The sequence below is a fragment of the Electrophorus electricus genome, chromosome 9, assembly GCF_013358815.1.
Source record: "Electrophorus electricus isolate fEleEle1 chromosome 9, fEleEle1.pri, whole genome shotgun sequence".
Taxonomy (NCBI): domain Eukaryota; kingdom Metazoa; phylum Chordata; class Actinopteri; order Gymnotiformes; family Gymnotidae; genus Electrophorus; species Electrophorus electricus.
This window is the reverse complement of record NC_049543.1, coordinates 2,034,755-2,047,140: the sequence shown is the minus strand read 5'-3', so window position 1 is coordinate 2,047,140 and position 12,386 is coordinate 2,034,755. Positions and strand designations below refer to the sequence as shown.

The 12,386-nt window shown below is 45.5% G+C and overlaps 1 protein-coding gene across 1 annotated transcript; it reads right to left on the bottom strand.

Moving 5' to 3' along the window:
* Positions 1-6,788: 6,788 nt before the first annotated feature.
* zgc:65851 (uncharacterized protein LOC321113 homolog) lies at positions 6,789-12,386 on the bottom strand. The gene is made up of 4 exons (XM_026996154.2): positions 11,546-12,386; positions 9,460-9,777; positions 9,071-9,195; positions 6,789-8,923 (listed from the first exon to the last, which is right to left on the bottom strand). The coding sequence occupies exons 1-4, from the start codon at positions 12,287-12,289 to the stop codon at positions 8,473-8,475; spliced, it is 1,638 nt and encodes a 545-aa protein (XP_026851955.2). The 5' UTR covers positions 12,290-12,386; the 3' UTR covers positions 6,789-8,472.

Sequence of the window (12,386 nt, the reverse complement as noted above, 5' to 3'; positions counted from 1 at the left end):
CTGTGTATGTTGTGTTCTACTCAGTAGTCAGTACTGGAGTCCTGGACCCTGTGTATGCTGTGTTCTACTCAGTAATCAGTACTGGAGTCCTGGACCCTGTGTATGCTGTGTTCTACTCAGTAGTCAGTACTGAGTCCTGGACCCTGTGTATGTTGTGTTCTACTCAGTAGTCAGTACTGGAATCCTGGACCCTGTGTATGTTGTTTTCTACTCAGTAGTCAGTACTGAGTCCTGGACCCTGTGTATGTTGTGTTCTACTCAGTAGTCAGTACTGGAGTCCTGGACCCTGTGTATGTTGTGTTCTACTCAGTAGTCAGTACTGGAATCCTGGACCCTAAGAGTCCATCTTATTTAAATGACCCACCCCACCCTGCTGTACTGTAAATGTTTTCTTTGTTTAAATCTGGAGCACAAGCTTCAGCCATTTGTACCTTAAATGAACACCTCTAAGAGCCCTCTGTACAGGTGTGAACCTTCAAACTAACAACACACACACACCTTCACCAACACTAGTGCAAAATGCAGGGACTTTACCTGAGACGTTGGCCTGCCGATATAAACAGGAGCTCTAACCCCAGCACTTCTGCACATATTATACTTTCATTCTTCACTCTTATGACCACATGTCATTCATAATGCAGGTCCTTTACAGCAGTTACTGACTCATAAGGAATATATTTATGTACCTAATGCTAAGCCTGACATGACGGGTGAAGCAGCAGCAGTCTCACACGTCCTTGCAGGTGCAGACAGAGGGTGAGGTATGGTGGGGCTGGTGCACTGATGTTTAGCTCCGCCCCCTCTGACCTCTGGCCTGGTGCCCTCAGTACGGAGCTTGAACACACTACAACTGGACGGCTGAGAGACAAAATAGTGTATCACACCAATAAACATTTTATTGTTCACTTTATTATAATAAACCTTTTTATTTTTCACTGTAAACATGGAAGTTATTTAAACTAAGTGGTCACTTTATTAGCTACCTTTAATAAACAATAAATATTGCTGTACACTAATAGACTCCCATATATTTTACTGTCAGTTGTAAAACCAGCACTGCTGGCAACGCCATTCTACTCAGTCAGCACTGGAGTCCTGGACCCTGTGTAGGTTGTGTTCTACTCAGTAGTCAGCACTGGAACACTGGATCTTGTGTATGTTGTATGCTACTTTGTTGTCAGTAATGGAGTCCAGGACCCTGTATGTTGTGTTCTGGTGTGTAGACAGTACTGAGTACAGGACCCTGTGTATATTATGTTATACTCAGAAGTCAGTACTGGAGTTCAGGACCCTGTATGTTATGTTCTGGTCTGTAGTCAGTACTGGAGTCCTGGACACTGGCATCTTTGATCAGTGACACTGATTTGACCAAACAGCAGGTGTTAGCTGTAAAAAAGGTCATTTAGACCATTTAGAAAGAGGTCACATGACACAATGGAACCACTGATAGTAGTTTTCAGTGGTATGTTGGTGTTTTATAGGAAAAGCACATTCCATGATTTTGAAGTTTAAACACGTGCACGTGTTACACTGGAAACACCGACCTGACAGGACATCAGCTCCTGGTAATTCCTCATCCGCTCAACCCCTGTGTACATTACTGATCTTACCATATTCTCCTAGGAAATACAAACACTCAAAAGCAGGAGCACTAAATGTGTTCTTTTCAAGTATCTCCTGTATACTAAACTGCATAGCCAACAGCTGCATTATTAAGAGGACCATAGTGTGTATTTATTGAGTACTTTTACATTTGCTTTCTGTATGTACAGAAGGCAATCGTATATCTTATACTGTAGATTTATATAACAATACAGGCTGTTTCTTTGAATAAGGCACAGGCATGAAGAAGTCATTACACTCTAGGATGCTATAGATGTTATAGTTATAATGATTAAGGTTTTAACTATAGCATTATAGTATCAAGCACCAGATACACTAATCTGAATAGTGCTGAGTATCAATAATTATTTTACTGTTCACATTATTGTAATAATTATAATGATTTTGACTAAAAGTGTGTCACTTAGTCAAGGTGATGATTTTATTGGATAAAGGTTGTTCCGTGTGTCCTGTGTGGTGAAGATAAACCTGCTGGCAGTACTGATGGTGAGATGTGATGGCGCTAGGTTGTTCCATTAGTGACGGGTCACTTTAACAGCCCCACTCAAATCACCAGGAGAATAAATCACACTGATGGACCCCTCCACATCTGAAGCACATCCAACACATGCAGGGCCATTACATGGAATAGCTCTGCACACACACACACACACACACACACACACACAGCCTACACAATGTCTCACTCTCCTCCTCATCTGTAATCGGATTATTATCTTCTTTCCCATTAGCTATTATAATTATCTTTTTGTAATGTGTAATCTCTGATCCTACAGTATGTCCCTTTATTTCCCACACACACCAGTCTAGAGTATTCAGACCATTACCCGTCCAGTATGCAGTGGTGCTGAGTGTATCTGACTATATTACACTCTATACTGTACGTTACTCTACTATAGCACGCTGCAATATACTTTGGAGACTGCAATGCTGTGAGGTTGCATAATCAGTATAACAACTTTTTCCTCTCTCTGTCTAATTCTGAGAAATAGCTTGTATTGTCATATAAATCTTCTATATACAATGTCATTTTTCTTTGTCAGTCCCTCTGCTAGGTAAATTTCTAATTTACATTTTGCTGATACTTTTATCCAAAGCAAGTTATGACACAGCTTGAGGGTTAAGGGTCTTGCTCAGGGGCCCAACAGTGGCAGCCTGGTAGTGGTGGGCCTTGAAGCAGCATCCTTCTGATTACAAGTCAAGTACCTTAACCACTGAGCTACCACTGCCCACGTGGGGGGTTGTTCGGTTGGAGGATTAGTCCAGGTTCTCTTCCTCATCCCAAGGCAGAGTGCTTTATCTTCATCATGAACTCCTCTTACTCGGTTGAATTGTATGTATTTTGTACAGTAGCAGCCAGTGTGGTAGTAGATAACATCTCATAGAGGGAGAGGTCACTAACAAGACCTACAAAATGTTCAGCCAAAGATAAGCTAGGTTAAATAAATAGTGCAGTGTGCGTGTGTGTGTGTGTGTGTGTGTGTGTGTGTGTGTGTGTTTGTGTGTGTGCAAGAGAGAGAGAGAGAAAGACAGAGATTGTTTGTGTGTGTGTGTATGCAAGAGAGAGAGACAGAGAAAGACAGAGAGATTGTTTGTGTGTGTGTGTGTGTGTGTGTGTGTGTGTGTGTGATTGTTTCTATGCAATTTTGTCTGGGATTGGAAGAATCTCCCCCAATGCCTGCAGAGCTTTGATTTGTGGGACATCTGCAATGCAGAAGTCTTTATATACAGTAGTGCTAGAGGTGTGTGAGTTAGTGAGTGAGTGAGTGAGAAACACCAAAATTGGTTGTTGTTTATCGAAAGTGGTTTTGTTTCAGGATTCTGTTGCCAAAGTATTACAGTATCACAGTATTACAGTATCACAGTATTATGGTATCACGGTATCACAATATCATAGTATTACAGTATCACAATATTACAGTATCACAGTATTACAGAAGTACAGGATCACAGTATAACAGTATTACAGTATAACAGTGTCACAGTATTGCAGTATCACAATATCACAGTATCCTTCAGTCACAAAGCAGCAAATATTTAGTGCTCTGTTGTTGTGTTTTAGACCAACTCATTCCATCTGAAAGCAGTGGCCAAAAATTGGATTTTTATGCAAAGCCAAAATCAATTGATTCTTATTGGTGACAACCCCTGACTCAGTTGTCCCTTGTTTTCTGTCTGGCTGATATTTTAATTGAAGTTTATTAGATTTTGCAGTTCTCACCATCTTAGTGGCACAGAAAAAAAAAAAAAGTAATAAGACAGGAAATTATAGCCCAACTAAAAATAGCCTTGATGAACGAGTAGGCAAATGTTCAGGCCGCTGACATGATGAACCACACAGCCATGTTATTCAGAATACACGCCACACGGGTCACCTCGAGAGAGATCAGTACAGCAACATAACAACAACTCTTTAACTGCTTTAAACACACAAGCTATGTAGCGTGTTACCTGTAATCCTCTGCCACACCTTCAATGTAGCGGACTTCTGACAACACACCTCCAAACACTTGTGGAAATCAAACAAGCTCGTGTCCTATGACAGACTCTTTGCCTTTTTCCATGGCTGGGTATGTTAGGCTGTTTTGTTTTTCATCATGTGTCTCTGAAGGTTAAAGGAAGGTCATTCCCTTGTCATTTCTGCTAGAGGACTTGCCGAGTCATTGTGCTCGTGACTGACCCTGTAGGGGGCATGGGCAGCCCGCAAAGTGCACAGTGCACACTAAAAGCATGTGAATCTCTGTCCTTATTGTCTGTTCTGTGACTGTTGTCGTTAATGCACGTGCTCATGGGTGTAACTACTGTTTTCAGTAAGTTTGCATTTACTGTTTCATGCAGCACATTCAGTGCAAAGCCCAGCTTTGAGAGACAGACAGAGAGAGATCTCCTCAGTCACATTACCCTGTGATAAGTCTGTCTGTCACGTACAGCAGCAGGACAGGCACTCCCCTACCGTTCTGCGCGCCGGCCCCTCCGTGACAGATTGAACAGCAACTAAACTGATCCATCCAAGCAGAATTCCATGGTGACTGTGTCGCACAGACGAACTTGATTCGCCTGTTCTGGGTGGGGAGAGATGACGTCAGCACTCCTATTCCGGGAGACGTGTGAATAATTGATAAGCTGCGTAGCTCTCTGCGCGCGCTGGTCTCTAATGAGACCATTCGTCAGGCAGCACCACTGTCTGGTGTGCTTACTGCCCATCTTGCTGTTGTCAGGGTTCCACTTAAATGGTAATGACAATAATTTGGACAGGCAGGTGAAGACTGTATCTTGTTTTAGACCAAATCTGTGGACGACCACACAAACATATTGGGTCTTAAAACCAGATTCTCTTAAAATCGGCTGCTTGAAACCAGGCTTTTCTCCCTCTGCCTCTACCTGTTGTGTGTGTGTGTGTGTGTGTGTGTGTGTGTGTGTGTGTGTGTGTGTGTGTGTGTGTGTGTGTGAGAGAGAGAGAATAGTAAGGCTATTCATTTGTTCATCACTCGTTAAGTTTTGTATCGGTGTGCTGATTGTAAAGTGTCCTTGGCTTCAGATTAACGTGCTATATGTGTTAATTATTTCATTAATTCATTCAGATTGGTCTATTTGTGAAGCCATACCACATCCATATGGTTTTGAATGTGTAGTCATTGGTTATATTTTATTCACATTTTCATTTGTTAGACTTATTTGATATGTATTTTTAGTCCTTCTGAGTGTGCAGTTCTATGATTATATCTCTAAGTATCTAATCTTAGGCGAGGAGGAACAAACAAACAAATACCATAAGACGTGTTTTTGGTTGATAAATGGGTTTATTTGGCTTGGGGATGCCACTTTATGGAACTACCAGCGTTTACAGTCACAGCAGAATAGCACATTCCTCTGTGTGATTTCAGCTCTCCAGAACTCTCTGAAATAGTGTGAAAATGCAGAAAACTGAAACTCTTTTTAACGCATTTTGATTGTGATTAAGGCAATCACAGTACATATGTTATATGTTTTTATACAAACAACAAGCAAATCTATCCCATCCTGTCTTTATTTTGTCAAGCTCCAAGAATCAGGCCATGCAAAAAAGAAAAAATGAAAGCACATCAACTTCCCGTCGACTGGTTCACCTGCTGGAGTTAATCACCAAGCCACTGCCAGTGAACTTCGGTCATCTCACGGGCACTAAGACCGTAGTTGCTCTCTCTCTCTCTCTCTCGCTCTCTCTCTCGCTCTCTCTCTCTCTCTTGCTGTCGCCCAGAACACATGACTGGTTCCAGTGAGTAAGCCATTTTACCAAGCTCTACAGTAAAATGACTCTTCTGGTTTCCCATGACTAGGACCTTCATGCATGTTCTGAATGTCCGTGGCACTATAGACAACATCGAACATCGAATGATATCTGAATTATTGATCTAAATACTTTTGCCAAAAAAGTGAAAATTTTAAATTCCATTATGTGGTAAATGTAGAGCACGCAGGGTGTGGGTGGTAGCGTGTCCCATGCCAGCACATGTTGTGTGGTCTGGGTTAGTCATGCAAAAAAGTGTGTGTGTGTGTATCACACACAGGTGGTAGTAAAAGCCATTATCTATGGGACTTTACTGCTCTTCTTCTGCATGTCTGTCTACCCTTCTATCTGTCTGCCATTCAGGTTGTCTGTCCTTCTGCCTGTCTGTCTGCCCTTCTGTCTGCCTGTGTGGTGACCTGTCATCTCTAGAGTGATCAGAGCGCTGGCTCTGTCAGAACCAAATGCCCTGCCAACTGTAGAGGACACAGTACATGTAAGGGTTGGCGCCATTTCGAGGCCCCCTCTGGCCACCAGGGGGAGGTCTCGAGTCAGGCACACTACCAGTCAGGCTTGAAGCCCAACAGCTGCGCTCGGTCTATATAAGCCCAGTGACCCAGTCACTCCATGTTGGGTCTTTGCTGAAGTGCTGAGCCAAGCTCTTAGCCGGTAACTCTGGGTATGGAGGTCTGTGAGCCCTTGTGCTACACCTCTCTTCTGCTCTGTGTTTTCCACTCCTCCTCTCTTCTCCAGTTTTCCCTCTTAAGTCTCTCTCGGCTCCCCTTGTTTGGGAAGTTTTAGAGTTTGGTTTTCCCCTGTGCATCGGGGCTGCATTTCTTCCCGTGGCGTTCTTTGTTTTCCCTTTTTTTCCACGCTCGGCGTGGTGTTTATTTTTTTTCCCACCCATTGTTCGTCCTCCATTCCTTTGAAGTGTGACATACATGCAGGTCGTCACAGTCTACCAGGAGCTCGTTCGACTCCCCACCTTTGGTTTTTTACTTCTCTCGTTTTACCTGTTCTAAGATCTAACGGTTTTGCACACGGACCCGCTACCAGTGGAGTGTCGGTGGCGTCACCTGTCTGACTTGGTTTCGAGCCCCATTACAGTACATTTATATTGCCTTAGAAACACATCGAACACTCACATACACACACATTCGTTCACCATGATAAACATATGATCAACGTTTGCAGAGGCACACTTAATACAAATACAGTCACAAATCCAAATATGCTCCAGACACGCACACACACACATTCGCATTAAGAATGTCTCTCCTGATGATTGAAGTGCAGTAGAGTGGCAGACACCATGCTGACTGATCTCAAACATATTCAGGTTGCTTTAAGTTTCTCCATCTTCAGTCATGGGGGGTCACTGCACTACGACCCTCCTGATCCGGTCATGAAGGGCGGTGTTATTAACTGCAGAGTCCTTTCAGATGTGGTGGAGCAGGGACGCTCTCAGATGTGCAGCTATCTATCTGCTTTCCAGCACTGTAGAGGGCGACGCTTGCATTACAGAGGGCGAGCACAAAATAGGTAGAAGATCTACCAGCCGTGAACCAGTCAAGAGGAAAACTCTGTCTCCTTTTCTCCAAACGTAAAGGTCGAAGGAATAAGATAATAAACAGCATCAGAAGGTCTTTAATCGAAATATTTCATTCCTGGAGGGATTTGCGCTGAATGCAGAAAGCATGCCTGCCTGTCTCTCGCGCACACACACACACACACACTCCCAACAGCTTCCACACTACACGGCTCACCTGTAAATAGGAAATATTTAAAACTAATTTCGCTGCACTAAAACTCCACATAGCTACATCTGCTACGCCATGACCATTGCTATGAAACAGAAGGCGGGTGGACGCAGAAGGAGGGTGGGTGACTCAATGTTGATTATGAAGACCGTCGATGGTGAGAGAGTGATGACCACATCCTGCGTCTTCCCTCGGTGAACGAGCCAGTGATCTGATCACTGGTACTGTGGTGGAATACTGACGTCCATGGGGTGAGCACTGGTGGGACTCATCTGATTATCTTGGCTGGTAACATTCACTGAAGACCTCAGCAAACATACCGTGTGTGTGTGTGTGTGTGTGTGTGTGTGTGTGTGTTATTCTTGAAATTTAGCAAACTTCCAACTTGCTGTTTATTATATGTAATAGCACCGTGAAGTTGGAAGAAGTGGAGTTTTCATTTGCAATGAAAGTGAGTGCATGCAGCGACTCAACCTCATCATCCAGACTCCTTCAGTCACTCCTCTTCATCCTCCTCTTCCTCACCACCACTGGCACACCGATGCCCTGTGACGCTGGGCACGCCCGTCCGGATCACGTCGTTGACATCATGTTCATGTTGGCATCACCATCAAGTTAGGGCAGGCTCTCCCTCGTTCACAATAGACATTCAAAAATTCAAACATCAATTGTGGTCCCTAAAATAAGTGTGTGTGTGTGTGTGTGAGAGAGAGAGAGAGAGAGAAAGAGTGTTTAATGAACAGAGGTGGCGGAGATCAGAATCTGGGTGGCTGAAACAGAGGGCCGCGTTGGGGGAGGTCAGATACTGGAAGCACGCGGGCGTCTTTACTTGCTCTGGCCAGCAGGGGGCTTGTTGTCTCCTTTGTTGGTGTCAGCTTTCTCACTCTTGCTCTCTTCCATTTTGCTCTCATTCTTCTTCTTCTCCGTCTCTGTCTTCCCTTTCTGCTTCTCAAGCTCTTTGTCCTTCTTGTCGTTCTTCTCCTCTTTCTCTTCCTCTTCCTCTCCATTTTCTTTCCCTTCCTCACCCTCTTCCTGCTCCTCTCCAGCTTGTCCCTCGCCCTCTGCATCTTCCTCTCCCTCCTCTCCTGCTTCCTCCTGCTCGCCTCCCTCTTCCTCTTCCTCCTCTTCCTCCTCAGGCTCTGGCTTGGCCACGCCCCTCCTGTAGGTGCCCAGAGCGAAAGTGCGCCCGGTCATATAGGAAACACCGGAGTAGCTGGACTGGAGCATGGCTCCGCCCACGCTACTCAGACGACACTCCTCACCCTCCAGCAGCTTCCTGTAATGGCAGACAGATGAAGAGAGACAGTCAGTCTTTGTACTAGAAAGTAATACCATCATCATCATCACCTAGTGCAGTAACGATATTTCCCCAAGTGTCAACCCTGATCAACATGTGAGCCTCCAGGGTGGAAAGGCAACTGACCGGTAGGCTGCGATCTCGATGTCCAGGGCCATCTTCACGTTGAGCAGCTCCTGGTACTCGCGCAGGTGGCGGGACATCTCTCCTTTGGTGGAGCGCAGGGCATTCTCCAGCTGCTGGATGGTCTCCTGCAGGACATTCAGTACAGTCAGTACCTTCAGTACAGGCAGTACAAGCAATTCAGTCAGTACAGTCAGTAGGCAACTAAGCACTTTTGTAAGTCACTCTGGATATTAGCATCTGTTAAATACCATAAATATAAATATACCTGCATACAGTAGAACAAGTGTGCTGACCATTCTGGGTCTTTAGGAAATGTAAACTGGATTTGGGGGTTTGTGACCATCTAACACGTTCTCAGTTCAACATGAGCTTTCCTACTCTGCGTTCACCTGCAGCTCGCCAATCTCGTTGCTATGGCGATCTTCCATCTCAGCCAGTTGTCGCTCGAGAGCCTCGTTGTGACCTCGGAGGGCCTCTATCTCCAGGGTGCGTGCCTGCACTTGTCGGCGGTACTCGCTCAGCTCATCCCTGGCTTGCTTTATTGCGTCGTTATTGCGCGCTGCCACCTCGGTGACACTGGCGAACTTGGAGCGGTACCACTCCTCCGCCTGTTGCTGGTTCCGGGACGAAAGGACCTCGTACTGAGCGCGGATGTCCTTTAGGGCCACGGCAAGATCCGGTTTACTCACGTCCATCTCGACAGACACCTGTTTGACGTTCAGAGAGTTAAAGACGCTCCTGCTTCATGGCAGACACAAACACATTGTTAAATACGTTGTTAAATATTTGTAGGTTTAGAGGGAGTGCTGTTTAAAGTCTGCGCAACAAACTGATTTAGTATTGTTGATTAGGACATCAAAGTAATACATCTAAAAAGATTAGAAACAATTCTAAAGAGTTCAGATAACATGGTGGACCAAAAACCGCATCTAACAAAGTCTCATTCATCTGTCCTCCAGTAAACCCATTATCTTAAATAACAATAACATATTAAATAAAATGTGACATTTAGAATAAAATGTAATATTAAATAGATGTGAAATGTCCACTGAAGATCTCAAGACTTAAGACGAGCAATATAATATCCACTAATCATATAGCATGGAAGGAGCTGAGTAGTGTAAATACTGGAAATACGACAGCAGGTTTATAGGCTGCAAGCCTCATTAGTGTGTTTAGCTGTCAGAAGCTGCTGCGTTTCTCTGGTGGCGGTCAGGATGCTGACGTGTCATCTGTCGCTCGCTGACTCGGGAGTCCGCGCGCAAGAAGAGATGACGCTGCCAGCGCGCACGTATGCGGTCGCTCACGCGAGCACGCAACAGCAAGTCACTTATCCAAGACGAGGAGCAATTATTTCACATCTGCACCTACACAGACACTTTCTAGATGATTGTATATGGCAATAAAAGAGAGTTATACGATTATATAAGACGGCGTTTTGAGTGACGATACGGGAGGACACTGAACCTGCTAATTGCGACGTTTTTAGAAATGTTCACCCCACGCATTCCACCCATGGCCCGTCGCCCGTGGGAGAGACATCACATTATTGCTCTTCTGTTCTACTGCAATGCGGTTTAAAAAATCTTAGCATTATTATATTCTAGCATCTGCACTAGGATATAAGCACACTAAAGTATGCAGTGCGCCTAAGATGTCTGTTTGAACTTTTTTGTGCCGCCGATGGCCCAGAGAGGACCGTGACGCAGTGCCGCCAAGGACGCTGCGCAACCGGGTCCCCAACTCTGCGACTGTGGATGCCACACCTAAATTCTGCGCTATAGGACATACGACCCGAACTTTATTCCTTTATTCTTTTGACAACTCTCTCTCTCTCTCTCTCTCTCTCTCTCTCTCTCTCTCTCTCTCTCTCTCTCTCTCTCTCTCTCTCTCTCTCTCTTTCTGTCTCTCTCTATTTCCCTCTTTCACACACAAACCTGCGATATGTCACCCTTTCTTTTTTTCAACATTGTTCATTAGATCAAATTAACTGCAGTTATTCAAAGGTAAAGTGAGTTATGTGAGTTATTTTAACAGCGGATCTGTGACTGCACGTCGACACGCTGAGCAACTGAAACTGGCGCAGTGCAGGCTAATGCGCGCGGTTCTCCGTTGCGAATACCGCAAATTCTCCAAACCGCCTCATGTAGAACATCACGCCTCACGCGTAACGAGGATAATGTCATTTCATTTCATTATCATAATTAATGAAAGACGAGTATCCTTAAAACTGATAAGTATTTATGGTCCCCACACTACATTTTGTTATTAGTTAATAACGGTCTTAGTTATAGCATTTACTACACTCGAAGTAGTTTTGTAAAAAGAAAGAGAAACCACAGTTATGTTGAATTGATTAAAAATATATATATATATATATATATATATATATATATATATATATATATATAATTTAAGTTTACATTTAAGTATAAATAGTGACGCTTCGTGTGCACGCTCTCGCGAGCTCGTTACCTGCGTGGCCTGCAGGGATGCCTGCAGCTCCTGAAGTTCTTCCTCATGCACTTTCCTGAGGAAACCGATTTCATCCAGCAGAGACTCAACTTTCTTCTCGAGCTCCAGTCGTGCCAGGGTGGCGTCGTCCACATCCTTACGGTAGCCCCTCAGGCTGTTTTCAGCCTCCTCGCGCAGACGGATCTCCTCGTCCAGCTTCTCCTTCAGGCGCTCGAGCGTTTCGGTTACGTGCACGCAGTCCAGCTGCGTCTGGCTCTTCTCGTGAGTCAGCTCTTCCACCCGGGAGCGCAGCTCGCGGATCTCCTGCTCGTAGAGGTCGTGCAGGCGCGAGGGCTCGTTGTGGCGCTGACGCAGCGAGGCCACCTCGGCCTCGAGAACCCGGTTGTGCTGCTCGAGGTGGTGCACCTTCTCGATGAAGGTGACGAAGCGGTCGTTGAGGCCCTGCAGTTGCTCCTTCTCGTTGGTGCGAATGATCTTCATTTCGTTGGTGATGGCCGTGCTCTGCGACAGGTCGAGCGCGTCCGGCACAGGGGCGCAGCCGCTGCGACCGGCGCTAAGCTTGCCGCGGTAGCCGGCGGAGGTCATCACGGGCGACGGGGCTCCGTAGCTGCGCGGGGTGCCCCGGTACGCCGCCGTCATCCGAGACGGACTGCTGCTCGTGGCGGTGCGTGCGACGAGACGAGGGGCATCTCCGAATATCCTCCTGTACGAGCTGCTCGAGAACAATTCGGCGGAATAACTCATGGTTCCCAACGGAGGTGGGTCTCGCAGCTGAGTGGTGTGGAACAGAGAGAGAGAGAGAGAGACAGAGAGAGAGAGAGACGGGGAGAGAGAGAGAGAG

Excerpts from the sequence above, each read along its gene's own strand:
- zgc:65851 (XM_026996154.2), bottom strand. The coding sequence starts at position 12,289 with ATGAGTTATTCCGCCGAATTGTTCTCGAGCAGCTCGTACAGGAGGATA. Across the intron at positions 9,778-11,545 it reads CATCCCTGCAGGCCACGCAG|GTGTCTGTCGAGATGGACGT; the intron begins GTAACGAGCTCG and ends AACGTCAAACAG. Across the intron at positions 8,924-9,070 it reads ATCGAGATCGCAGCCTACCG|GAAGCTGCTGGAGGGTGAGG; the intron begins GTCAGTTGCCTT and ends CTGCCATTACAG.